Source organism: Peromyscus leucopus, chromosome 3, assembly GCF_004664715.2.
Source record: "Peromyscus leucopus breed LL Stock chromosome 3, UCI_PerLeu_2.1, whole genome shotgun sequence".
Classification (NCBI taxonomy): domain Eukaryota; kingdom Metazoa; phylum Chordata; class Mammalia; order Rodentia; family Cricetidae; genus Peromyscus; species Peromyscus leucopus.
The window spans coordinates 13,405,009-13,430,563 of record NC_051065.1 but is presented as its reverse complement, the minus strand read 5'-3'; the positions used below and the strand labels follow the sequence as shown (position 1 = coordinate 13,430,563).

Sequence of the window (25,555 nt, the reverse complement as noted above, 5' to 3'; positions counted from 1 at the left end):
GTAATGCTGTATGTTACTCTTTTATCATGCCAATTCTGTAGCCCATACATACATCTGGGCAGGAGCCTGAGGGCTACTCTCTGCCTTACAATTTTGTTAATGTGATTATGTTAACATTAAAATATTTATGAAGATGGCTCAGGATATTGAAAAATCAGGTCACTACACATAGAGGTACACAATTAACATGTGCTGTCGTCAGCTGGGCAGAACTCACTATCTGCATTTCCAGGTATTTTTCTCCTAACCTTTCCACTTACCATCACACTTGAAGATTGTGCCATTAGCCTACTCGGAACCTCCCAATTGAACTTCAAATCACTAAAATGTAGTTGTCACCTTAAAGGTCAATGACCTGTTAGTTGTTAGATCCAAGAACAGTCAATTAGTTTGTATCTTACTGGCAAAAATAGCTATTTGTTACTTCAAAAGAAAACACTGAAGCTCCATTCCTTAAATTATCTTTCTATAGTTTTACATAAGGTCTCACTAGCTTTATGTTTACATTACATCAAACTAAATGAAATTCCAGTTACCAAAGTAATAATAATTTGTTTTAGGTAGTAAATCTAAATGATGCTGGGGACACAGTTCATAGAATTATATAGCGGGGTGGTGGGAGCTCACATCTTAATACAAGCACTTGGTAGGCATATCTCTGTGAGTTCGAGGCCAGCCTGGTCTACAAAGCGAACTCCAGGACAGGCACAAAAGCACAGAGAAACCCTGTCTCTAAAAACAAAACAAAACAAAACAAAAAGTATATTAAAAAATTTATAACCTAAGATTAGCAAATGTTTAAATGATTTAAAACTCTTACTAAGAAGGCATAGTTATTTCACATGTTCCTCCAAACAGTACTTACTTCAATAGAAAATACTTTGTAGTCATGAATTTCCTCTAAATACAGTATATTACAGAAGTTTGATCATGGTTATGGTCTCATGATGATTTCCCAACTGAGTTGTTACCCAAATGACATTTGAATCTGTATCATCATTACTACATTCATTCTCAACAACCAACACTTTGAAAGGTCAGAGCTTTGGGATTTTACATATTTCTTCCCATTTTTAAAGAGCTTGAAGAGTAAAGGGATATGATCAAAATATATTGCATGAATGTATGGAAATCAAAGAATAGATAATTTTAAAAGACTTAATAATACTACATGCTCTTCAATTTATCTGTTCTTTGATTTTTATATATTCATGCAATGTATTTTGATCATCTCTCTTCTTCCACCTTCTCTCAGATCCTCATATATGGTTCCCAACTTCACATGCTCTTCTCTTTTAATTTATAGCCCACTGCTGGGTGGTGGTGGCGGCAGCGGCGGTGGCGGCGCACGCCTTTAATTCTAACACTAGGGAGGAAGAGAGGCAGGCAGATCTCTGTGAGTGACCAGTCTGGCCTACAAACTGTTTCAGGACAGCCAGGGCTGTTACACAGAGAAAACCTGTCTCAAAAAAACAAACAAATAACCAAGCAACCAAACACAGGAAATTTATATCCCATTGAGTTCCGTTACCGTTCCGTTGCCAGTATGTGTCATGTACTGGGACATGAATAACTAATACGGGTCATGCCCCTGACCCTTCTTCCAGCAGCAGCCATCAACTATCAATAGATCTCTGGGAGGAGTGGGCCCTTGTGAGTCTTTTTTTTTTTTTTTTTTTTTTGGTTTTTCGAGATAGGGTTTCTCTGTGTAGTTTTGGAGCCTGTCCTGGATCTCACTGTAGATCAGGTTGGCCTTGAACACACAGAGATCTGTCTGGCTCTGCCTCCGGAGTGCTGGGATTAAGGCGTGCACCACCACCGTGCCCTGGCCCTTGTGAGTCTTTCTTCCCACTCTTGCTGGAATGCTGCCTAGCTTGATCTTGTGCTGATCTTGTACAGGCAGCCACAGATGCCCTGAGTTTATGAGTATACTAATCCTGTCACATTCAGAAAACATTCACAACATACCTTGATCTCTGATTCTTATACTCTTCCTGCTCTATCTTCTGTGGTGTTCCCTAAGCCTTGTGGGTAGAGGGTGATCTAACAGAAGTCTCACTTGGGGCTTAGCACTACAGGCACTTATTATCTGCACTTTGCTAAGCTGAGAAATATCTGTGTCCACCACCACCCACTTTAATAAGAAGCTTCTCTGATGATGGGTGTGAAGGTCTGTTTGTCAACACAAGCTAGAGTCATTTTGGAAGAATCTCAACTGAGAAAAATCCCTCCATCAAATTTGTCTGTGGGAAAGCATGAGGGTGGAGGAGAAGGGCATTTTCGTGATTACTGATTTATGTGGGTAGGTTCAGCTCTCTAGGGGCAGTTCCATTCCTGGACAGGTGGTCTTGAATGTTATAAGAAAGCAGGCTGAGCATGCCATGAGGAGCAAGTCAGTAAGCACCATTCCCTCACAGCCTCTGAATGGGTTCCAACCTCCAGCTTCCTGCCATGACGTCACTCAGTGATGGACTGTGACTGTTACATGGAAGCATACACTAAGGAAACCCTTTTCTCTCCAAGTTGCTTTTGGTCATTTCTTTTTTTAAACATCACAACAGAAAGCTGACAAAGAACGCTCTATTCATAATCTGTATGTAGAAAGACAGCAGTAGAAGGCAGTTCAATGTTTTGTCTATTTGTTTACGGCAGACTCGGCATGTTAGGATATTTCACCAAGGTTACCAACTAAGCAACTACTAAAATAAAGAAAAAGACCTGTCTTCCCAACTGTTATGAACACATTAAATAAGTATAATTATTTGCATTATGCTAACATATAAAATCTTCAACATGTATTTTTAACCAAGATAAATTGTGGAAGATGGTGTTAGAAATTTCCATTTAAGTACTGTTTTGGCAGAACTGACTTTAAGCTTTATAACATACATTGTTTTAAATCAGAATTACTATGTTGATAATTTTGCTAATGCTTGGTATTTACAAACTTAACTAATTAGCATTCAGCAAACTAAACAAAAACTTTTACATTCAAGTTAAAGTTCACAATTTCTATTCGTACTTTTATATATCAGCACAAGGAATTGACAGTTTATTCCAGTGTTGATAGAGAAACAACAAATCGAAACCATGGAAATACTCGATGATGGTAAGTTTGGGCAAATGGGCACTTACTGAACTCAATTCAACAATCATGGGCAAGAACCTAGAACCATCTACAATGATCATATGTAGACAATCCGACCCTGTCTTCTCTCACATACACTCTATTTAGTTAGTAGATAATCATATAGGACATGCGTTTTTCTTAGTATCTAAGAGATTTCGATCATTATATTGAGGCACACAATAGCGAAATTTTTATGAAGAATACTATGCAAAAATGAGTGTTTTATTGGCACAGAAAGAGTTTAAAAAATTCTATATGGACATAGTGTTTACTGCATAAAAAATCACGAATGCCCAGCAGAAAGCTCAAGAAGAAGTGCACTTAAAATGTAACCAGGGTTGAGGGAACATTTCCTTTTTATTTATAATCTTCACATACAACATTTTCACATCTTCATTTTATTGGTAGTCAGGAAAATATGTAATAGTGATTTCTAAGATATAAGCACTGCAATAATGTATAACAAAAGTTAAACATTTTACTGGTGTGGTGGTCTGAGTAAGGATGGGGCCCAGAGGCTCATAGAATTGAATGTTGGGATCCTAGTTCCTACGGTGTTTGAATGGAGAAATACCTAGACAGAGTCATCTTAGGCAAAGTCACGCTAAATGCTTAGTGTTATATAACGTAAATTCCGGCTTTAACAACCATATTTAAATAGGTTAAATACTAGAAACTACATTTCCCCCTTTACAAGTAAATCCTATCTGACCATGCCAAAGGCTGGCTGTGATGGTTAATGGTTAATGTTAACTGTCAACATGGCAGGGTTTAGAATCTCCAGAGAATAAGCCCGTGCACCTGTCTAAAGTGGATTGTTGAGATTTAGAGATCAGGTTAGCCTCTGGGCATGGCTGTGAGGGATTATCTACATTAGATTACCCGAGGCAAGAAGGCCCATCTTAATTGTGGGTACCCTAGCACTGAGCTGAGTTCTGGACTCAATAGAAAGAGAAAGCATTCATCCTTCTCTGCCACCTGATGGGAATGCAGCAGAGCAACCGCCTCAAGCCCTATTGCCATGCCTTCCCCAATCAAGACTGGCTGTGCCTTCAACTGTAGCCAACAGAAATCCTTCCTTCCGTTACTCTGCCAGGTAATTATCACAGCGCTGAGACAAGTTAACTCAACATATCAACAAATCTATTCTTCAAGAAATGACTGTAAGGTTGAACAGCCATGAAAAATCAACATCCCAAGGGATTTAAAGGAGAGCCAAGTAGGGTGAAGAGTATCTGTCATGAAAAGAAGCTGAATGTAGGTTAAGAGCACTGAAGATCTGTGCTATGCTTCCTGGAGATGTTCTTGTTTCTGCCGTACCTGCTTTATCAAAGGAAAACCTGAGATTCTTCCAGGACAAATTGGGCTGTGAAACTGTAGCACCTTTACTGCCAGAGGGGGCTGAATTGGTTTGGACTGTGGGTGGAAGATTTGACAGAGTATTCTCAGTAAACAAAGCAAACTGGGTTGGATCAAACAGGGACAGTAAGCAGGTATGCTAGTCTCAGGTTGCTATACTAGTCTTGGTCAGGCTGAGCTTCCGACTAGAAGATAAATCAGAAATTTAGCAGCAAGATCCTGAAAAAAGAAATACACAGAGGAACTAAATAAGCCCTCCACAAGACTCTGGCCAAGAAGGCAATGCAGAGGACCTTCACAAGGGAATGGCAGAAAAGGAAGGGTGAGGCTGGCTTGCATACTGTTTAACTATCTTCCTCAATCAGCACATATCCTGGCCCAGAGTATGTGAGCACTTTGACTTCTCATCTATCAGTGTTTAATCATTCAACTATGGAGGTACAAGTACAAACCCTAGAAAACTGGCTCAAAATAATCAACTCAAAGAGAGGTAACACAAACATCAGCATGTACAAACCACAAAACTTGAAGATCAATTACATCTAGGAGAAAAGAGACACAGAGAGAGAGCTAGTGAGCACACAACCTTATTCCTTGACCTCCTTCTTAGGAGAAAACCCAAATGACAAATTTTGTACTACATTATGAGCAACGTTCAACTGCCAACAGAACCCTGAAAATATGCAAAGAAAAATAAAAAAGTGTGGTCCACACTCAGCAAAAAACAGTAAATAGAAGCTTACTCTGAGTGAGTGAAAATTTGAGATTGTGCAGAAAAAAAATTCAAGGCAATGATTGTAAAAGGGCCAAATGGGTATGAAGTATACATTTGTAGTCTCAGCTACATGAAAGGATGAGGCAAGGATTGCTTGAGCCTAGAAATTCAAGGCCACCTGAGTGAGCAATATAAAGAGATCTCATCTCAAAAACAAAAATTTAAAATGCATCTAAAAAATTAAAAGACACTATGTTTAAAGAATCATTGAGAAATATGACAGAAGTATACAAGGGAATCTCAGAGACTACAGCTAAAGAACCATATAGAAAATGTGGAGCTAGTGCTTTCCACGGCTACCTGTTTCGATGTAGCTATATGAGTGATTATTCTTATCAACATTTTATTTATTTGCCAGTATTGGGGATTGAACCTAGGCCTCACAGACACTAGCTAAGTGCTCTATCACTAAGCTATAGCCTTCAACATCAACTTAAAAATACTTCAGCTATTTCATGAGATCTAAGGTACAAGATGTTGGATAAGTCATTATAAGCTTTGCAATAAACTTAAGGTAAAAATGACTTATTCTTTCCTAGTGAACTAATCAATGATGTGCTGATTTTATTTAGATGAAATTACTCTTAACTAGGTAATACTTTGAATACAGTATAAGGTCAGAGTAACCAAATAATGCTATGCTGGCATCAACAGTTCTGAAATTATTTAAGAATTTAATTTTGCTATTATCAGTTTTCAGCATTTGTCAAGAATGTTTCTACAATTCTCAAACAATTAATAAAATATTATATGATGGCAAATTTATTCTGAAACTAAGATATATACATAATTTTAATTAACTAGACTAAAATACTCATGAACTTGCAAAGTTTATACCTACACACACATACACACACCCCACCAGCAGGCATACTTTCAATTCAACAATAACATGATGATAGGTGGTCAGTATTGATACTTTATTTGTAATTTCTTAGTGGCTAAATACTTTAAACAGTTTAATTGGCTTTCATTGCTTTGATTTTTCATATTGTCATAATAACATTTAATTATCACAACATATAATTGCCATAACATTTAATAAACCATACTTTTTTCATTTTTAAGGACAACATATGCTATAGGAACACTAAGTTTTCATATATTTCTTGAAATTGTATGACAGTTTTATGCTTAACAATATTATGAACTTTTATTTCTCAAACTTACATATATCAGAGGAGAAAATAAAAATCCTGCCTCTAAGTATTGACCATTATACTATTTTACAAGGTGTAAACCATTTTTTCCCACTATTTGCATTAACACAGCTACCCGAGGAAAAGTTGACTGAAAAAGATAAATATACTTACTCGGTAATAAATTCAGGGCTTGTAAAGCTGAGGTTTGTTAAACGACCTTCAAGTTTCGATGACTCATGCACGTTTAAGGCTGGAGTGGTCTTAGTGGCGAGTACAGCTCTTTTCTCATCTTTCTCAAGTGCTTTTCTCTTCCCACCATTCTGGAAATACTCTCTGCATATACTAAAGATCAAAACAAAGTTGGGTTTTAAAACATTAGGTGTGATGAAGTAAAATAAATTAACAACAACAACAAAACACCCTTCATTATTCAAGGTGGGAAACTTTCAAATTGAAGGGTCCTATTTTAAAAGGTCAAACATTACAGTGATGGCTATTCTTGGTTGTTAACTTGACTATATCTGGACAAGCGGCTGGATACACCTGTGACAGATGTTTCTTGATTGGATCATTGAGGTCAGAAGGCCCACCCTAAATCCCAGTCTTCTGAGGTAGAACCACCACCTTAAATCTGGGCCACGCCCTCTGCTGGCAGCGGTAAGAAAGACAGGGAAGAAAGAAGCACTGGTTCTTTCCTGCTTGCCCTTGGGCTCCCTGGCTAAGTCCTTCACTGGTATTAGAACCCGATTCTTCAGGATCCTGACATACATCAAAGACTAGCTGAGAGACCCAGTTCCGAGGACTGAACGACTACTGGATTTTTGGACTTTTTGTTGGTAGGACTGCTATTGCTGGACTAACTAGACAAGCCACTCTATTAAATCCCTTTTATTAATTTATTAACAGATCAGACAGACAGACAGATTCATTCTATCAATTCTGTTCCTCTCGAGAACCCTGACTAATACAACTACATTATAATTTCAAAAAGCATTATGATAAAAATGTTGAATAGGTTGGTTCGTGAGCCATTCTTGCTAGGTAGGGTGCTTCTCCCTTTGCCATCTGTACACAAGCCTAGCTCTAGACTTGCAACCTGTGAGCCCTGACCCCTTCTGTTCAAGTGCCACCTTTGCTGCCTAGATAAGTCCTTTATTCCTTATCCCATCATTTACCCTACCTGTTGTCATTCCACACACACAGCCCTAGTTTCAATCTGCTTTGTTCATGAGCCATCTTTGACTGGTGGGATGGTCTTTAGCTATCCCAACCTTCTTGTTACCCACTGCAATCTCTAGACCCACTGCTGCAGCTCCCGATCTGTGGTCAGGAGTCATCTTTGCCTGGTCCAGTTAAACAGTTCATCATCAGGTCTACCTTGCATAGTTCTAGTCACACAGCTCCTGCAGTCACCTAATCTAAGGCAGGCCCAATTCTTACATCAGACACAAACCAAGGAGAGTTCACACACCTAGGTCAGCTCACAAAAACAAAAACAACACAAATAGCCATGGCAGTATGTCTTATATCAAACTCACCAGTCCTATAGTTCTGAGGACTACCTAGATGAACCCCATGAATTTAGAAGAAGTTATATATTGTATCAAAGAATTCATGTAATTCAAGTAAAAATGAATTTAATAAAGAATGAACAAAAACCTCACTGAACTCCAAGAGGCTCACAATAAACACCTGTGTGATGTCTATGAAAATACACTGCTAAATGATGAAGAGAATTCAGGATTTGAAGGCAGAATTCAATAAAGAGATAGAAATGCTGAAAAGAACACAAACTGAAATGAAGACAGAAGTTAAAAACTCGGTATCAAGAATTAAGTAGAAGACAGAATACCAGATAGAGGATCTAGATCAAATAAGCAAAGAATATTTAAAAAAAAATTAAAAAGCAGAGGAAAGGAACATGCAAGAAATGGTAGACAGTATGAGTGAGAAGCATCATGGGTTATATAGATCAGGTCCTCAACAGGAACCTAGAAGAAAAGTTCCCCAAACTAAGGAAAGACATACCCATCCAGACACAAAAAGTGCAGAGAGCAACAAACAGACAAGATCAAAAAAGAAACACTCCATAGCATATCACAGCTAAAACAAAACAGAGAAAAACATTGAAAGTTCCAAGACCAAAAAAGTGACATATAAAGGAAAAAACCATCAGAGTAACAGTTGATTTCTCAATGGGAACTCTGAAAGCCTTCTGGAACAATGTACTCCAAGTTCTAAAAGACCATGGCTGTCAACCTAGACTACTGTAACCAGCAAACTATTTGCCACAGCTGAAAGAAAAAGAATACTTTCATTGATCCAAAAAGTCTTTAAAAAAATTCATATCCAACTACAATAATAAAAACTCTAAGTAGAATACTGGAAGCAGCACTTCTAATGGAAGAGAGACTACACATAGACAAGAGACTCTAGAAAGAAAACAAGTAAAGCTGTAACTAAAGAAATGCAAAGCACAACTAAGAACACAAACCTACAAACAGCAAAATGATTGCAATCTACACAAACTTTTTAATAATAACTCTAAACACCAATCACCTCAAGTCTCCAATCAAGATATAGGCTAGCTGAATGGAGTAAGAAACAAAATCTACCTTTCTATTTTCTACAAGAAACTCAGCTTGTAAAATAGGCACCACCCTAAAATGAAAGGATGGAAAAAAGTATTTCAGGCATGAAACAAAATATACTTCAAACTAAAAGGAATTAGAAGAGACAAGAAAGGCACATCATTACAATCAAGATACCAATTAATCAAGAATATAGTACAATACTAAAGATAAATGCACCAAATTCTGCTGTACTCAGTTTCACAAAAAAGCATACAAATGGAAGTAAAGACACAAATTAGCACAAACTCCAATGGTAGTAGGTGATTTCAACACCTTTCTCCAATAGATAGAATATCTGGACAAAACAAACAAAAACAAGAAACCTCAGAATTAAAGATATTTTATCAAATGGACCTAAGAGATAACTGCAGAATATTCCAACCAAACACCAAAGAATATACATTCTATTTAGAAGTACATGAAAGCTTCTCTAAAACAGACAGCATGCTGGGACCCAAAACCAACCTAAAAATACAGATAATTCCATGCATCCTCTCAGGCCATTATGCAATAGAATTTAAAACTGACAGTGAACAAAACTCTAGTTAAGTGTACAAATTTATGGAGATTAAACAACTCACTAGTGAATGATGAATGGATCAAAGGGAAAAAAATCAAGATAGAAATCAAAATATCCCAGAACTAAATCAAAATGCAAAACAACAAAACCCATGGGGCACATTTAAAGCAGCTCTAAGAGAAATATTTATAGCCCTAAGTGCCTACACATTAAATAATTAGAGCACAAATAAATGACTTAATGGTACAACTCAAAAATTTGAAAAAAAAAACAAGAAGAAAACAAATTCAAACCTTGTAGACAACAAGCAATAAGAAAAATCAAAATAAACATTAATGAAGTATAAACAAACAATAGAAGAATCAATGCATTTAAGAGCTGATTCCTTGAAAAGATAAACAAGATAGACACTTGGCCAAAAGAAAAAGAAATGAACAGGGAACATTACAATAGACCCCAGAGAAATTCAGCATGTTACAAGGGAATACTTGCAAAAAATCTGTACTCCATTAAGTTGGAAAATCTAAAAGAAACGAATAAATTTACAAGTTACCAAATTTAAACCATGAAGAGATCAACAGTCTAAACAGATCTGTAACAAAGCAGGAGATTCCAAAAGTAATAGAAAGCCTTCTGACAAAGAAAAGCCCAGGCCCAGATGGATTCACAACAGAATTCCACCAGACTTTCAAAGAACTACAGCCAATAAATCCTAAGTTATTCAAAGGAGTAGAAATAGGAGGAAGACTCCTAAACTTGTTCTATGAAGCCAGTATTACTAGACTATCCAAACCAGGTGAAAACACAACAGTTAAAGCAAACAAATGGCCAGCTAGTACACCCGATGAACACAGATGCCAGCATTCTGAATCAAATACTCTTCACCTAGTATAGAGACATGCCCAGGAATAGTGGCCAGTACAAGAGGGGCTCTATGTCTGTCTTTTGTGTGTTTTTTCACTTTGTTGTTATTTTTTGGTTTTACTAGTTTTCTGGTTGTTTTCATTTTTTTTTTTTTTTTTTTTTTTGCTTAATGTTTGGTTTTTTAGGAGGGGGTAGGGAGGTAAGAGGAGTTGAGTGAGGAGAAATAATATAATCAAAATATACTGTATGAAAATAAATTTTAAATGAAAAGCAAAAAATCATTCAAAGTCAAGTTGGCTTTACCAAGAAAATGCAGGATGGTTCAACATTTAATTATATAAATTACTAAATATAGTAAGTACATATCAATAATTAATAAATGATATAAATTAGCTTAAAGACAAAACCCCATGATCATCTCAATAGATGTAGATAGCTTTTGACAAGGACTAAAAGGAACATAATTCATGACATGGTTCTCCATGAGAAACCCACAGCCAGGACAGTAAAGTACCTCCTCCCCTTTTCAAATAATGCTGGGAGCACCAGCCAGAGCAATATAGCAAGAGACGGAAATTAAAGGAATACTAATGGGGAAAAAAGAAGCCAAGTATCCCTATTTGTAGACAATATGGTAGATGTAGACATCACAAGTGTGATGGCTATTCTTGCTTGTCAAATTGACTACATCAAGAATAAACTAAAATCCAAGTGGGTGGACACACCTGTGAGGGCTTTTTCTTAATTACATCATTTGAAGTGGAAAGATCTACTTTGAAAAGATACCCTGTGTTCAGTATTTTGGTAGAAGCAATACTGTGAAAATGGCCATCCTACCAGAAGCAATTTACAGGTTCAATGCAACCCCAATAAAACTAACCACAACATTCCATATAGAACCAGAAGAGACTCTGGATAGCCAAAGCAACCGTGAGGAGAAAAAACAATATTGGAGGGGCCATTATCCAAGATCTTAAGATGTAATACAGAATCGAAGTAATAAAAACACTGTGCTGACACAAAACCAACATGGAATAAAAGCCCAAATGGAATGAAATAGAAAACCCAAACAGAGTACCCATAACTATAGCCATCTGGTAGTTGAGAAAAGGGGCCTCAAACCATATACTGGAGAGAAGACAGCATCTTCAACAAATGTTAAAATAAAAGTACATAGAGCCCGAGCCTGCTCTTGGGATCATTGGGTGCATGGAATCATCTCCCAACAGTCATCTTCTGATCTCCCCTTCCCATAAATACAAATAAAGTAAAGACTGTGGGTGAGAGAAGCAGAGACTACATTAGAGAAATCTTACATAACAGGAACTAAGGAAATCTGAAGCCTGAGAGAAGGGAGCCTTGTTTCTTGTCTCCATCTCTTTTCCTGTTGCTGTGCTAAAACACTCTTGACAAAAGCAATTTCAGGAAGAAAGGGTTTATTCGGGGTCACAGTTCATCATAATTAGGAGTCAAGGAGCCTGACACAGTTGCTCACATTGCATTCACACTCAAGAAACAGACACGAGAGCCGACAAGACGGCTCAGTGTGCAAAAACAAAGAGCCAGGTCGAATGAACTGGAGAGGAAGAAGCGAAACTTAATGTATTCAGAGGGTTCTGTGACTATGTGGACAACCCAAGAGACTCAATCATGAACTCACACAACCAGTAATAAAATCTGTAAAATGGTGATGTAAACGAGAAGTACCCATAAACATGTTCAAAGAAAGACATACACTAGCCTGTTAGAATATGTAATGAAAAAGAAACTCATATTTATAACAACAACAAAATGTTATGGTGCCTAGGAATAAAACAAGAGAGATGCACAACCACCATAAAGAAAACCTTGCAATACTGACTAAAAAGGAAAAAAAAAAAAGAAATACATTTTTCATGGGAAAGATGATTCAATATTGTGAAGGCATCAGCTTTTGCAATTTATAATTTCATATCAAACAATTAGAAAAATAAGTAAACCAGCCTATTCTAAGGTAAAAAAGAAAAAAACAAGAATCAAGAAATTTTGAAAAAGTGCAAGGGTGGGTAGGATAGATGACATAGAACGGTATTATGTAAGTCTATGATTAAAATACTGACAGTTATAGACCAACAATATACAGAACTAGTGAAAGAAATTATACAACAAAACCAACTATGAGGTAAACAGTAAAATATGTAAGTAGCAAGCTGTGAAACTGTGATCTAGTTTGTTGCATAAGTGGTGTTGGGGAAATGGACAAATCATATGGGGGAAAGTTATTTTAGGGAGAAAAAGGAGATAACACCTGATAAACTCCAAACAGGTGAAATACATAAATACACAAAATGAAGTCACAAAAGTATTAGAAGAAAACACGAATGAATAGTGAATAGGAATCCCTATAGTTGGCAACTCCAGAAACTTTTTCTAAATGTATTTGATTGGCACAGTAAGGGAGAACATTTATAAAGTATGGTGTGACATTTCAATACACTGATACTCTGTACAATAGACTGATAGTTCTACTTTAAGATAAAAGAGGGGTACAAAGTATGGAACACTGATTTGACAAGTAGTCAAAAAGCCAATCATCTCAAAATCCAGGAAAAATCAGTTTAATCTGATCCAGAAGGCGGGAAAAAGATGGAGTTCTCTGAAGGTGGGCAGGAGACATTTTCTAGTTATTTAAGAGAATTATTGTGTTCAGACTTTGAACTGGCTGGATGAGACCAAGGGCAGTCTGTTTTATTCATCTAACAGTGAAAACGAAGATCATAGGATCGATCAGACTTCATGATTATGTAAGCCAGCTCTTCAGCACCACTCTATCACTATATATCCATACAGAAGTACATAAATGTGTCATGTACACACACACACACACACACACACACACACACACACACACACACACACACACACACACACTGCTTCTACTTCTCTGGAAACATCTAACATAATACCAAATGGCATGATCTCCACAATTAAGTAAAAAAAAAAAAGGTAAGAAACAATATATAACACACTATCACCTACAGTTAAGAATAGATATTGGAGGGCAAATCAGTACAGACACTGTGGAAATCAGGGTGCTGGCTCCTCAAAAAATTAAGACATCTACTACCATACAAAAGGACTGTATTTCCTACCTCATGTTATTTGCTGCTCTATTCACAACAGCTAGTATGTGGAAACATCTAGATGTCCTACAACTAATGACTGAAAAATGTGATAACTATACACAACAAAATTTTATTATCTGTAAAAAAAAATGAAATGATGAAATCTTTAGGTAAATAGATGGAGCTGAAAAAAACTTCAGTAAGTACAGTAACCCAGACCCAGAGAGACAATGTTCTATGTTCTCATTTATATGTTGATATTAGCATCAAATTTTTAGGTCTGCATGTTTAACTTAAGAGTACCTGTAGAATCCAGAAAACTAAAAAGGGACTGATGCTGGGGATGGGAAAGAAAGCTCTTAAGGGAAGAACAGAACACGGGTGGTATGAATGGGGGAAAAGAATGGAAAGAGAAGTTTCAGTGAGGACAGTGACAGGAAGGGAGGATTAGAGGGGAGAGCTGAGGAGGGAGTGGGGGAATAACTAATGAGGGATGTTTGAAAAAGCCATATGAAAACCTACTATTTTATAAGGATCAAATATATATTTTCATGTAAGAGGTTAATGGAGTTACCCTCTACAGGGGATTCCTTGAAGAAGCCAGAGCGCCAAATAAAAAGCCTAGTGATATGTGTGAGATACCTCCTGGAAATGTTGAGTAGTGGTGTCCCAGAGACCCCATAAACAACAGAGGCTATTGTCCTTGCCCTTGACTGCCCACCAGAATTTGAGGGTAAGATCTTACTGCTAAAGACACCACAGACTTTGGTTACAAGACAGGTAAATCAAGCTACAAATGACCGAGAAGATTCCTCCTTTCTAGCTAACTTTCATAGCATTAGAAGTTGCTATGTAGGCTGCTGGGGGACGGGGCTGAAAATCATCTACACTGTGAACTACAATAACAAGCGTCGTGGCAAGATATGCCGATGGGTACAATAGTGGCACAAATATGGGAGTAACCAATTATTTCCTGATTAAAGAATTTAAGACCTGTTCCACAGGAAGAAATCTGCCTGGCAGTGTAAATCTGACCAAGGATCCGTGCCTGAGGTGCACACAAGTCACAGGTATAAACTTATTATAATTCTGCTACATGGACATAGAATCAAACTACTAGTATTATAGTTCACTATCTATTGTTGTGATAAACACCAAGACCCAAAGCAACTTGGAGAGGAAAGGGTTTATTTAAGCTTACAAGTCCTAATCACAGTTGATCATGAAGGAAGTCAGGAAAGGAGCTAAAGGCAGGAATCTGGAGACAAGAACTGAAGCAGAGGCCATTGAGACATGGTGCTCACTGGCTTGCTTTCCATAGCTTATTACAAAATCCAGAACCATCTGCCTAGGGGTGGAACTGCCCTTTGAGCTGGGCCTACACAAATCAATCAGGAAAATGTGCTATAGGCTTACCTACAGGCTAAGTTGATGGAGCTACTTTCTCAATTGATGTTTGGTCTTCCCAGATGACACTGACTTGTATTAAGCTGACAAAAAAACCACCAACTAGCATGCCTATATAAATGGTGATTTTACATACTACTTTAAAATTATTAATTTTTTTTTTACATTTTACCATGGCATTTCCTTACATATGCACAATCATATTTTACTCTAATTTGCCCTCCCTCATGCCACCTGCCCCGGAAATAGAATCTGTGTTGCCTTCCCATTATCCTTTCTGGCTGCAACACACACACACACACACACACACACACACACACACACACACACACACTTGTTTTAAATCTAGATTGTGCCTCTGAGAGTAATCATGTGGCATTTCTCTGAGTCTGGCTTATTTCACTTAACATAATGATTCTCCAGTTCTGTCCATTTTTCCTGCAAACACCACATTTTTCTTTGTGTATGTGCACATCTTCTTTATCCATTCACCTACTGGTAGGCATGCCAAGTTCCATTTCTCAGCTACTGTGAATAATACAGCAACAAATGTGGATACACAACAATCTTCATGTTATGTGACTTCAGGTACACACCAAAGAGTGGTGTAGATGGGTCATACAACAGTTACATTTTGTTGTTGTTGTTTTTGCTTTTTAAACACTTTCATGCCGATTTTCTCACTGGTTACATAATTATTCAAACCTATTATTCCCTTTCTTGCCTTCAGTGTGTGGAGTATTTTTAATATTTTGATCATGAAAGTGGAGAATTTTCCATTTGTGGTGTTATCAGTGCTCAAAAAAAAAAAAGGGGATTTTGGAGCATTTAGGACTGAGGATGTTCAATCTCTCTCCCCCTCTGCCCTACTCTCTCATGTGTTTCTAATTCTCTTCACAAAAATGGCGTGACATAAAAGACATCTAGCTGCCTGTATTATATTACTTTCAAATTCTACCTTCCATTAAAAGAAAACAGGACTCTGAAAAATTAGATTGGAGGTCTCAAACAAGGAAAGTAAAGACTTATTTTGTACTGGATAGAAATAACTTGCTCAAAAGCAATGTGAGAACATAGAAGCGAGCTTTGATTCATTCTCATTTGGCTAGATGAAATTATATGAATACCCAATAAGGGAAAAAAGCCAATAACAAAGGGAAAAAAATGACTAAAAGATAGAATTAGTGAAAACATGACACTACTGCTGTGGGGTGTTCTGTATGTTAAATGTGTTGCTCTGATTGGTTAATAAATAAAACACTGATTGGCCAGTAGCCAGACAGGAAGGATGGGCAGGACAAGGAGAGAAGAGAATTGTGGGAATGGGAAGGCTGAGGCAGAGAGATGCTGCCAGCCACCGCCATGACAAAAGAGATGTAAGGTACCAGTAATCCAAGAGCCATGTGGCAACTTATAGATGAATAGAAATGGGTTAATTTAAGATAGAAGAACTAGATAGCAAGAAGCCTGACCCGGTCATACAGTTTGCAAGCAATATAAAAGTTCTGTGTGTTTACTTGGTTGGGTCTGAGTGGCTGTGGGACTGCTGGGTGAGAAAGATTTGTCCTGACAGTGGGCCAGGCAGGACTGGAGAAAACTCCAGCTACACACTACAGTGATATTACAGAAACATTTTCAAAACCTCACTTGTCACAATTGTAACTGTCTATGCCATACAACTTAATAATGTAAAAATTGGCCAACAGAAAGAATTATAAATAAACAGATGTTTTGAAGAACATATAATTATGTTCTATTTATAAAGAAAATGCTTATTATAAAACAATGACAGTAAGTAAGTGTTAAAGAATGATACACCTTTAAAAAAGATCTTAACTTTGCAACTGCAAATGTGATATTTAATAAACAAAAGTGCTGGGCGGTGGTAGTACACACCTTTAATCTCAGTACTCGGGAGGCAGAGGCAGGTGGATCCCTGTGAATTCAATGTCAGGTTGGTCTACCAAGTGAATTCCAGGAGAGCCAGGACTTATACAGAGAAACCCTGTCTCTAAAAACCAAAATAAATAAACAAACAAACAAGTAATTTATTTTAAAGGCTGTTAAAGACAAAATTGACCGACAAGCCAAAATGTCATCTCATGATTTACTAGCCAACTAAAAAGAAAAAATCTAAGTTCCTATTTGAAGAATCTAGAGGCTTCACCACAACCAAGTGACAGCATGTCTCATAAAGGTAAGAGCCTACTCATAAGATGCAGATGCAGTTTCATCTATTAAGATTTCTTTTTGCAGCCAAGTGGTGGTGGTGTACACCTTTAATCCCAGCACTCGGAAGCAGAGGCAGGTAGATCTCTGAGTTCCAGGCCAGCCCCGTCTGCAGAGTGAGTTCCAGGACAATCAGGGCATAGAAAAACCCTGTTTTAAAAAAGAAAAAAGGATTTCTTTTTGCAAAAATGTTTGAGTTGTAACAATCCTCTAGAGCAATGGTTCTCAACCTTCTTAATGCTGTGACCCTTTAATATAATTTGTCAGGTTGTGGTGATCCTGAACCATAAAATTGTTTTCGTTGCTACTTCATAACTGTAATTTTGCTACTGTTAGGAATTGTAATGTAAATATCTGTGTTTCTGAATGGTCTTAGGCTATCCCTTCGAAAGGTTGTTCACCACCCCACTCCCACTCCCCACCCCGCAAAGAGTCATGACCCATAGGTTAAGAATGACTGCTCTGGAACCAACTTTCAGTTTACAAGAAATAAACAAAATTGTAGACATGAATAAATAGAACCAAGAAGAAACAAACACATGAATCCTGAATATAAGCAACAAAACAGGTTTAAGATTAGAATACAGACAATCACAACAGTTTCCAACTTCTGTAACAACAACAACAAAACAAAACAAAACTATATAATCTAAAACTGATGTATTTTTTTAAAAAGCCTGGAGGACAAAGGATGCAATGTGGTTTAAAGGAATGAAGAAACTATAAAGCACCCTCCTTTCCTAACTAAGGGAGCACAGGTAGGGGGAAGTGCGTGCTGCAATGTTTCTGAGCACGATGAATCAGGCTTGCCAGAGTCATGGGATCCTGTAGTGGCAGAGCTTTCAAGGGATAGTCACCACAGGGACAGGTTGGAATATTTAAAGAACCAAACTACAGATATAATTCCTCATATACTCTTTCTGATTCTTCGGAAGCAGCAGCACGAGAGGCTGGGAATGGAACAAAAAAGCATAGGAGGATCTCTGTGTTCTTTCTTGGGCTAATACCTCAAGATCTTAAGCTCATCTTCTCCAAGAGCTGTCCCTCTGCATACACAGAGCATTCATTCACTCACTCTCAGAGCATCAGAAACCAAATGTGAACTGACACTTTCGAAAGAGGTGATTTAGCTCCATTCCAGACCAATTACTACTGCCGATGGATGAAGTGTTCTTTCATCCCAGCTCCAGTATCAGAGAAAAAAAGCATGCCTTTTCTGGGGAAAATATTTATATGAGTGTCTTTTAAGTACAATAGCAAACCACCACACACACAATGAAGCAGGGAAAAAAATGGCCTATAACCAAAAGAAACAGATCTGCAGCTAAACTGTGATAAAATAAGCACAGAAAATCTTACCTATTACAAACATAATAAGAAAAAACAGAGAAAACAGTCAAGTAATTTTAAGAAATTTGAGAAAATTAATCTTATAACATTTCTCAGTAATTGATAAGATACCAAAAAAGGAAAATCAGTGAAGATATCTAAAATACTTGAACAATGCAATTAGCCACTTTTAAGCAACAATCAAAATTAAACTATGTTAAGTTTTCTAAAAAACTGACATTTTTACAAAAACTCAATGTTATAAAAAAAAAAAAACAATGTAAGAACATAGAGATATAACTACCAAGGTCTAACTTCATTTAGGAAAAAACTTAGAACCTTGTGTTAGTTATTGTTCTACTGCAATGACAAAGCACCACAACCAAAACAAACTACAAAAGAAAGCATTCAATTTGGGATTCATGATTCCAGAGTGTTGGTCCATGACCATCAAGGCCAAGAGCATGAAAGCAGCAGGCAGGCATAGTGCTTACATGATGAGACAACCACAAGGCAGAAAGCAAGAGAGCAAGCTAGCAAGAGAGAGCATGAGTTTGCTACATGGTAATGACATAGGCTTTTGAAACCTCCAAGTCCCACCCCTAGTGACACACTTCCTCTAAGAAAGCCACACCTCCTAGTCCTTTCCAAACAGTTCCACCAATTGTGGAGCAGTATTCAAATGTATGAACCTATGGGGCCATTCTAATTCAAATCACCACAAAATTCTAAGATTCATTCTGGAGACAGTAAGAAAAAAAACCTGAATTTATGAATTAGATGTTTTTAGTAAGTTAGAAGATTATTGATAATTGTCTTAATGATACAGAAGGATTTTCTCCTTAGGAGTTGTGAGTTCAGGAATAAAATGGCATGTTATTTGTGAACTGCTTTCAAATTGTTCAGGAAAAAATGTTTATGTATCTTTGAGAATACACATAAAAAATGCTTTACTGAAATTTTACCTGTACCTTTATATGTACATTTTGCTGTTTTATTATTTCATATTACATTTGAAATCTAATTATTCTTATAAAAAAGCCCACCACTGAATTATTTCAACTAAATGGCCAATAAAAATCTTAGCAAAGTAAATAAGTCAGTCTTATTTCATAATCAAACTTCTTTAAAATTTTAAGCATAACTAAATGGAAGCAAACTTTTGCTCAACTGGCATTGAAGCCCATATTAGCTTTGAAAGTAATACTGATCTCTTATAATTATCAAGAGGGAAAAATGATACATAATTAAAATAATATATAACTACAAATTTAATAGTTTTGAAGGTTTTAGGTTTAAATAAAGCCACTGTACAACCTACAACCTCTCTTACACACACATTTTGTTCTGCATCAAGATCTCAGTGTAGAGCCCAGGCATGTTCAAACTCATAGCTCTCCTGCCCTGCCTCCTAAGTCTAAAAGCATGTGTCATCATGGTAGGCTCCATCTTTGTTGTTGTTGTTTTTTAAATCTTGTATTTGACTATTGTTCTTCAGAAGTCTGAGTTAAATTCATATCAACTATTTTTAGCAGAATGACCTAAAAATAATCTATTTCTGAACACAAGAAGATAGAATGCCCCTGGGGAAAAATAAACTCAAGGAAAAAGAAAGGAGTGTGACTGCAAGGCAGATTCGTTACCCAAGTGGAAGGTATAAATGTTCCTCTGAGAATACCACACATCAAAGTCCACTTAAGAAAAACAGGAGGAGGGGTTGCCTCATGGATTATAATGACAACTGAAAAGCCAAGAGTAAAACAGTGATGGGTCTGTTTTGTTCCTGACTAGGTGACACTGGAACTTCCCATTACCAGGGAGCATCTAGCCTAGTAGGACACCTCTTTTGTTTCTGAGTTGAGGGTGGGGGGCAAAACAGTCAACGCTATAACCATTTTCTCTGCAGAGCTAAGCAAATAAAACTAAGCAGTGAACTACAACACCCCATTTTTTTCTCCTTTTTGGGGATGAGGGGGAAAGGGAATCCTTGCTTTATTTCCCCCACTGTACAATTCTTTGTTCCACAATCCACTGCTCTCATTTTCTCATTACTTTCACACACAATATATATATATATATATTGTATGTGTTTGTATATATAAATAATATAAATATATGGTTCTTTTAAAATTAACAGGGAAGTGAATATATATAATTTAAAGTTAAATTATATATAACAGAAAATTTCATATTGTGTTGAAGCCTTTTTGGCCAAATTAGCTTTAGGCTTAAATACAGACACTATAATCTCTCTTACATACACATTTTGTTCTAGATTACACATGTGCGCATGCACAACTACTACTAATTATAGAAGAGGTCATGAAATTGAGATTTAGAGGAGGACATGGATGAGTTGGAGTGGGAAGACACTGGGGTAGAAAGGATGTAAATAGAGTACTTGGGTATAAGACTTGCAAAAAACTAACATGAAATCTCAAAGTATTAATTTGCATTTCCCTGAGGTTATGGATGTTGTATGGTGATATTTTATTTGTACTGAAATGTGATTTTCATTGTATGTTAATAAATAAAGTTGCCCTGGGGTCAGAGCTATTAGAGCCCTAGCAAGAGCGTGGTGGTTAGAAGAGCTAGGTAGATTTCTGTGTGTTCAGGGATACAGCCAGCATTGGAGACATACGCCTTTAAGACCTGGAGGGTGGTACTTACAGGCAGTGATGAGGCAGTCATGTGTTTGGGTTTACAACCAATGAGAAGGCAGAACATTAAGACTATTTAAAGACAGACACACAGGAAGTAGCTCTTTTTCGGGGAAGCTAGGAGCACTGCAGGAGGTAAGATTTTAGCTCTGAGCTCTGACCTCTCGGCTTTCTCTTTTACATTGGTTCTGTGTTTCTTATTTTAATAAGACAGTTGGTTACATCTACAATATTGAAATTCATTTAACTGTTTTTCAGCCACATGTATTTGGTCTTTTAAAAATACTCCTAGTTAAAAACAAAAACAAAAACAAAAAACAAACCAGCTGGGCGGTGGTGGCGCACGCCTTTAATCCCAGCACTTGGGAGGCAGAGCCAGGCGGATCTCTGTGAGTTCAAGGCCAGCCTGGGCTACCAAGTGAGTTCCAGGAAAGGCGCAAAGCTACACAGAGAAACCCTGTCTCGAAAAACCAAAAAAAAAAAAAAAAAAAAAAACCCAAAAAACCCCACTCCTAGTTTCATGACTGATATTTTAATTGGATTATTATTTTTTGATGTCTTACCATAGTCAGAATGGCTAGGATTAAAAACAACAACAATAATAAAATAACAATCCAAATGAAGTAGATGAATAGATGACGTAGAGGCTGTAGAGAAAGAGAATATTTACTCATTGCCCCTCTACTCACAATAGTCAGGAAGTAGAAGATATCTACCAACTGAAGAACAGATAATGAAAATTTATATAGTAAGAAAGGGGGACCTATGGGAGCCCATTTTCAGGTTTCCTCTTGGCTTTACCCAGCAGGTCTGCATAGAGAGGATGACTGGACCACAGACCTGGGGCAGAGACCTGTTGGAATAGGTTCCAGGCCCTCTCGAGGCTATCCTGTATTTTCTGTCTTTATCTCCCCCGTCTCTATCCTTCTAACTAGTATTTCCTGCTGCTCCTACTCAAGAGTACTCTGGGGAAATGTGAAGGTGGTGGGTAGTCCCTCCCCCCATATATATGAATACTATGTGTGGATTTGCTTGGACTTCTAATCATATGGTCTCCATAACTCCTGTTTCACTGAGCATCTAGAAGGAAAGTATCTTTCTGCAGGATATAATCTAGAAGATAGGTCAGCTGAGAAATCACTTTGGAATTTGAAATGGAGATGGGGGACAGGTGCAGGTTATAGGGGTAAATGTCATATATGCAATATAGGGATCTAAATGCTTTTATTCTCTTCTCTTGTGAAAGTTTTTGTCAAGCCACATATCCATTCATCTGTTTCTCATTAGTTTTTTTGGTTCTCATTTAAATATACACACAAACTAAAAAAAAAAAAAAAAGAAAATGTGGTATACATACATAGTAGAGCATTATTCAGTTGTTAAGAAAAATGAAATTTACAGGCAAATTGATAGAACCAGAAATAATTATGATGGAGGAGGTAATCCTTCCAGTATGGTTAATCCGGAAGGACAAGCATTGCAGGTTTCCTCTCCTATGTGGAGTTGAGCTTTAAAACTTTATATATTTATGTTTCATTTGGAATACCCACAAAGGTTAGGTAACTAGTAAGGGCCATTGGGAAGGAGAGACCTTTCAAGGAATGGGTAACAGAAAATAGCATTACTGAGTGAGAAAGTTGAAGAATGGAATGGGAAGGATTGGATAGGTGGGGGACAAGAGAGCAGGGTAAAAGAGAGAACATGGGGAGAGATAACTAACACTGAAGGCCTTTTGGAAAGCAATATAGAAACCTACTATGTAGAAGCTTTCTAAACTGTATGCATAATATAAAAAATAGTTCCAAAGGAGTTAATCAATAATAGAGTTAATAACATACTCTACTATGTATGTTACCCTCTAGAACTTGACAGTAAGACCCACATACATAAGCTGAAGACACTACATGCTTAACTGAAGAGAACATGGAGAAATCTAGCTAGTACTGGCCTGGAAGCTTCATCTTTACTGGCTAGTGTTCACAGTGCTGAAAGATGCCACTCATAGGACCAAAGGTAAAAAGTAATTGCCAACCTCACTCAGCTATGAACCTTGCATACTATAATAGTGACTTTCCTGCAACAAATCCCTACTGGCATGATAGTGGCATAAATGCTCTAAGTGTTACCAGTCACTTTTTGATTGGCAGTAAAGCCCACTACAGGAGAAGGAACCCAGACATACCTGATGCTGTCAATGAGGCTAAGAACCTGTGGCTAAATCACTCATGAGTCCTAGGAGAAAACCTATCAATATTACTCTGTTAGATGGCTAGAGCAATAAAATTACTCCTAACAACTTACTGCTTTACCCCTTTATCAGTGCATAACTCAATCTTCATCAGAGAATCAATCTCCTTCTTGCCACAAATGACAATTAAAACTAGTCAACTTGCAGAGAATAAAAAAAATTCAGAGTACTTAGTCTTAATGGAATGTAATTAACAAACCCCTGCCCTCAAAGTTAACGAAATGATGTAAAAGAGGGGTTGAAAAAACGGTAAGATCAATAAGTGATGAGTGACTTCAAGGAAACAGTATTTTCATACACAACCAGAGCAGTTGCACATAGCAACTCAATGATTGTTACAGCATGTTCAAGACCTACATACACAAGCTCAAATCAGATAAAAATCTCAGCATGGGGAGAAGAAGTGGGCAGGGTGTCCTACCCCAGCTGAGGAGCTATTGACATCTGATTGCTATCAGAAGGAAAATCAGTTTTCTTCAATGATGTGACATCTGGTATCTCAATCATATTTCAAGAGTAGGCCATGTCCAGATGTAGTTGACCAATACAAACTGGGTTCAATGTCTTTTTAAAAGAGCACAAGAAGGCCAGGTAGACAGACAGGCAGAAAACAACAACAACAAAATGAAGTTAGGTGGGCAGGGAGGTAGGGGACAATCTGGGATAAGTTGTGAGAGAGGATGAATATGATCAAAATACACTATATGAAATTCTAAAAAATTACTAAGAAAATTTCTCACCTTAGGGCTCAGAGACCTATGTGCATGAGGAGGCACAAAGATCTTAAAAGCCAGAGGCGATGACTTCAAGGAAACTATCTTTTAGACATAATAGGACTGATGCACATATGAACTCAGAGAGATGGAGACAGGACACACAAGACCTACAGAGGTTCAGGCCAGATGGGGTTCTAGCACTGAGAGAGGGAAGTGGACACAGGGTCCACCCCTAGCCAAGAATCTATTTGTAGTTGATAGCTGCTGGAAACGGACAATCAGTTTATTCCAATGGTGTGTGCCTGGTTCTATCAATCACAGCCCAGTGCAGTTCCTATATGGCCAGCAGTAGTTTACCAACATAAAAGCAACTGCATATTGTTTGTTATTGCTGTTGCGTCCGTGCGTGCGTGCGTGCGTGCGTGTGTGTGTGTGTGTGTGTGTGTGTGTGTGTGTGTGTGTCTTTTTGTTTCACTTTCTGTTTTTAGAATATGTTTGTATCCTCTGGGTTGTTTGCATTGCTCTTCATTGTGTGTTTGGGAGAGACACAGATAGACAGAACATAATACTGGGAGGATAGGGAGGTAGAGGAGTTCTGGGAGTAGCTGGGAAAGAGAAAAACATGATCAAAATACACACAAAAAAATTAACGAAAATGGAGAAAGAAACAAAATAATACAATACAAAATAAATACTGTAATGCTGTTAACCTTCAACAAAGGAAGGATTAAAACAGAACAGAATTCATATACTTAAGGTTAAATTGTTTAAAATGTTTGTCCATTAGAATGAATTATATGGTTTCTAATAAAAAATATTTTAAAAAACAAAGAAATATGATTTCAAAATTATTATTAAATCAAAATTTGAATTAAATGGGCTGGATTTAGGTGGGTGAGGAGGTAGGCAGAATATGGGAACAGTTGGGGTAGCGGAAACTATAATCAGAATGTATTTTATAAAACAATCTATTTTCAATAAAATACAAATATTTTAAAGAGGTGAGGGATGATGGTTGTAGTTAAGTCTACTACTGGCTGTTCTTCCAGAGGACTTGAGTTCAGTTTCAGTACCCAGATATGTCAGGGTCCTCACAAATGTCTGTGACTTTAGCTTCAAGGGTTCCAACACCCTCTTCTGGCTTCCTTAGGACTGTACACAGATGGCACAGTTGGACACTATCATAAACTTAGGGTTTATACAAACAGAACAGAGCTTTACTTCTGGGAATTCATTTTAAAAGTCAAACAACATATAAAGAGCTTCTCCTCATTTTACCACATCGATAGTATTAGTAGCAATAGTATTTCATTTTCCAACTTTCAACATTAGAAATTGTACTATTAGAGAATAAACACTCAAAGTCATTATAAATGCTGATATACCCCAAAATCACACACCAAAAATTTAGGATTTTAAAACTGTTACCATGCTTTTAA

The 25,555-nt window shown here is 37.2% G+C and overlaps 1 protein-coding gene across 1 annotated transcript in view; it reads right to left on the bottom strand.

Annotated features, from left to right (window-relative positions):
• Bmt2 (base methyltransferase of 25S rRNA 2 homolog) overlaps positions 1 to 25,555 on the bottom strand; it is a 59,557-nt gene that overhangs the window by 15,616 nt on the left and 18,386 nt on the right. The window contains exon 3 of the mRNA XM_028871790.2: positions 6,578 to 6,748. Within this exon, the coding sequence (XP_028727623.1) occupies positions 6,578 to 6,748 (171 nt within the window). The remainder of the gene's footprint in view (positions 1 to 6,577; positions 6,749 to 25,555) is intronic.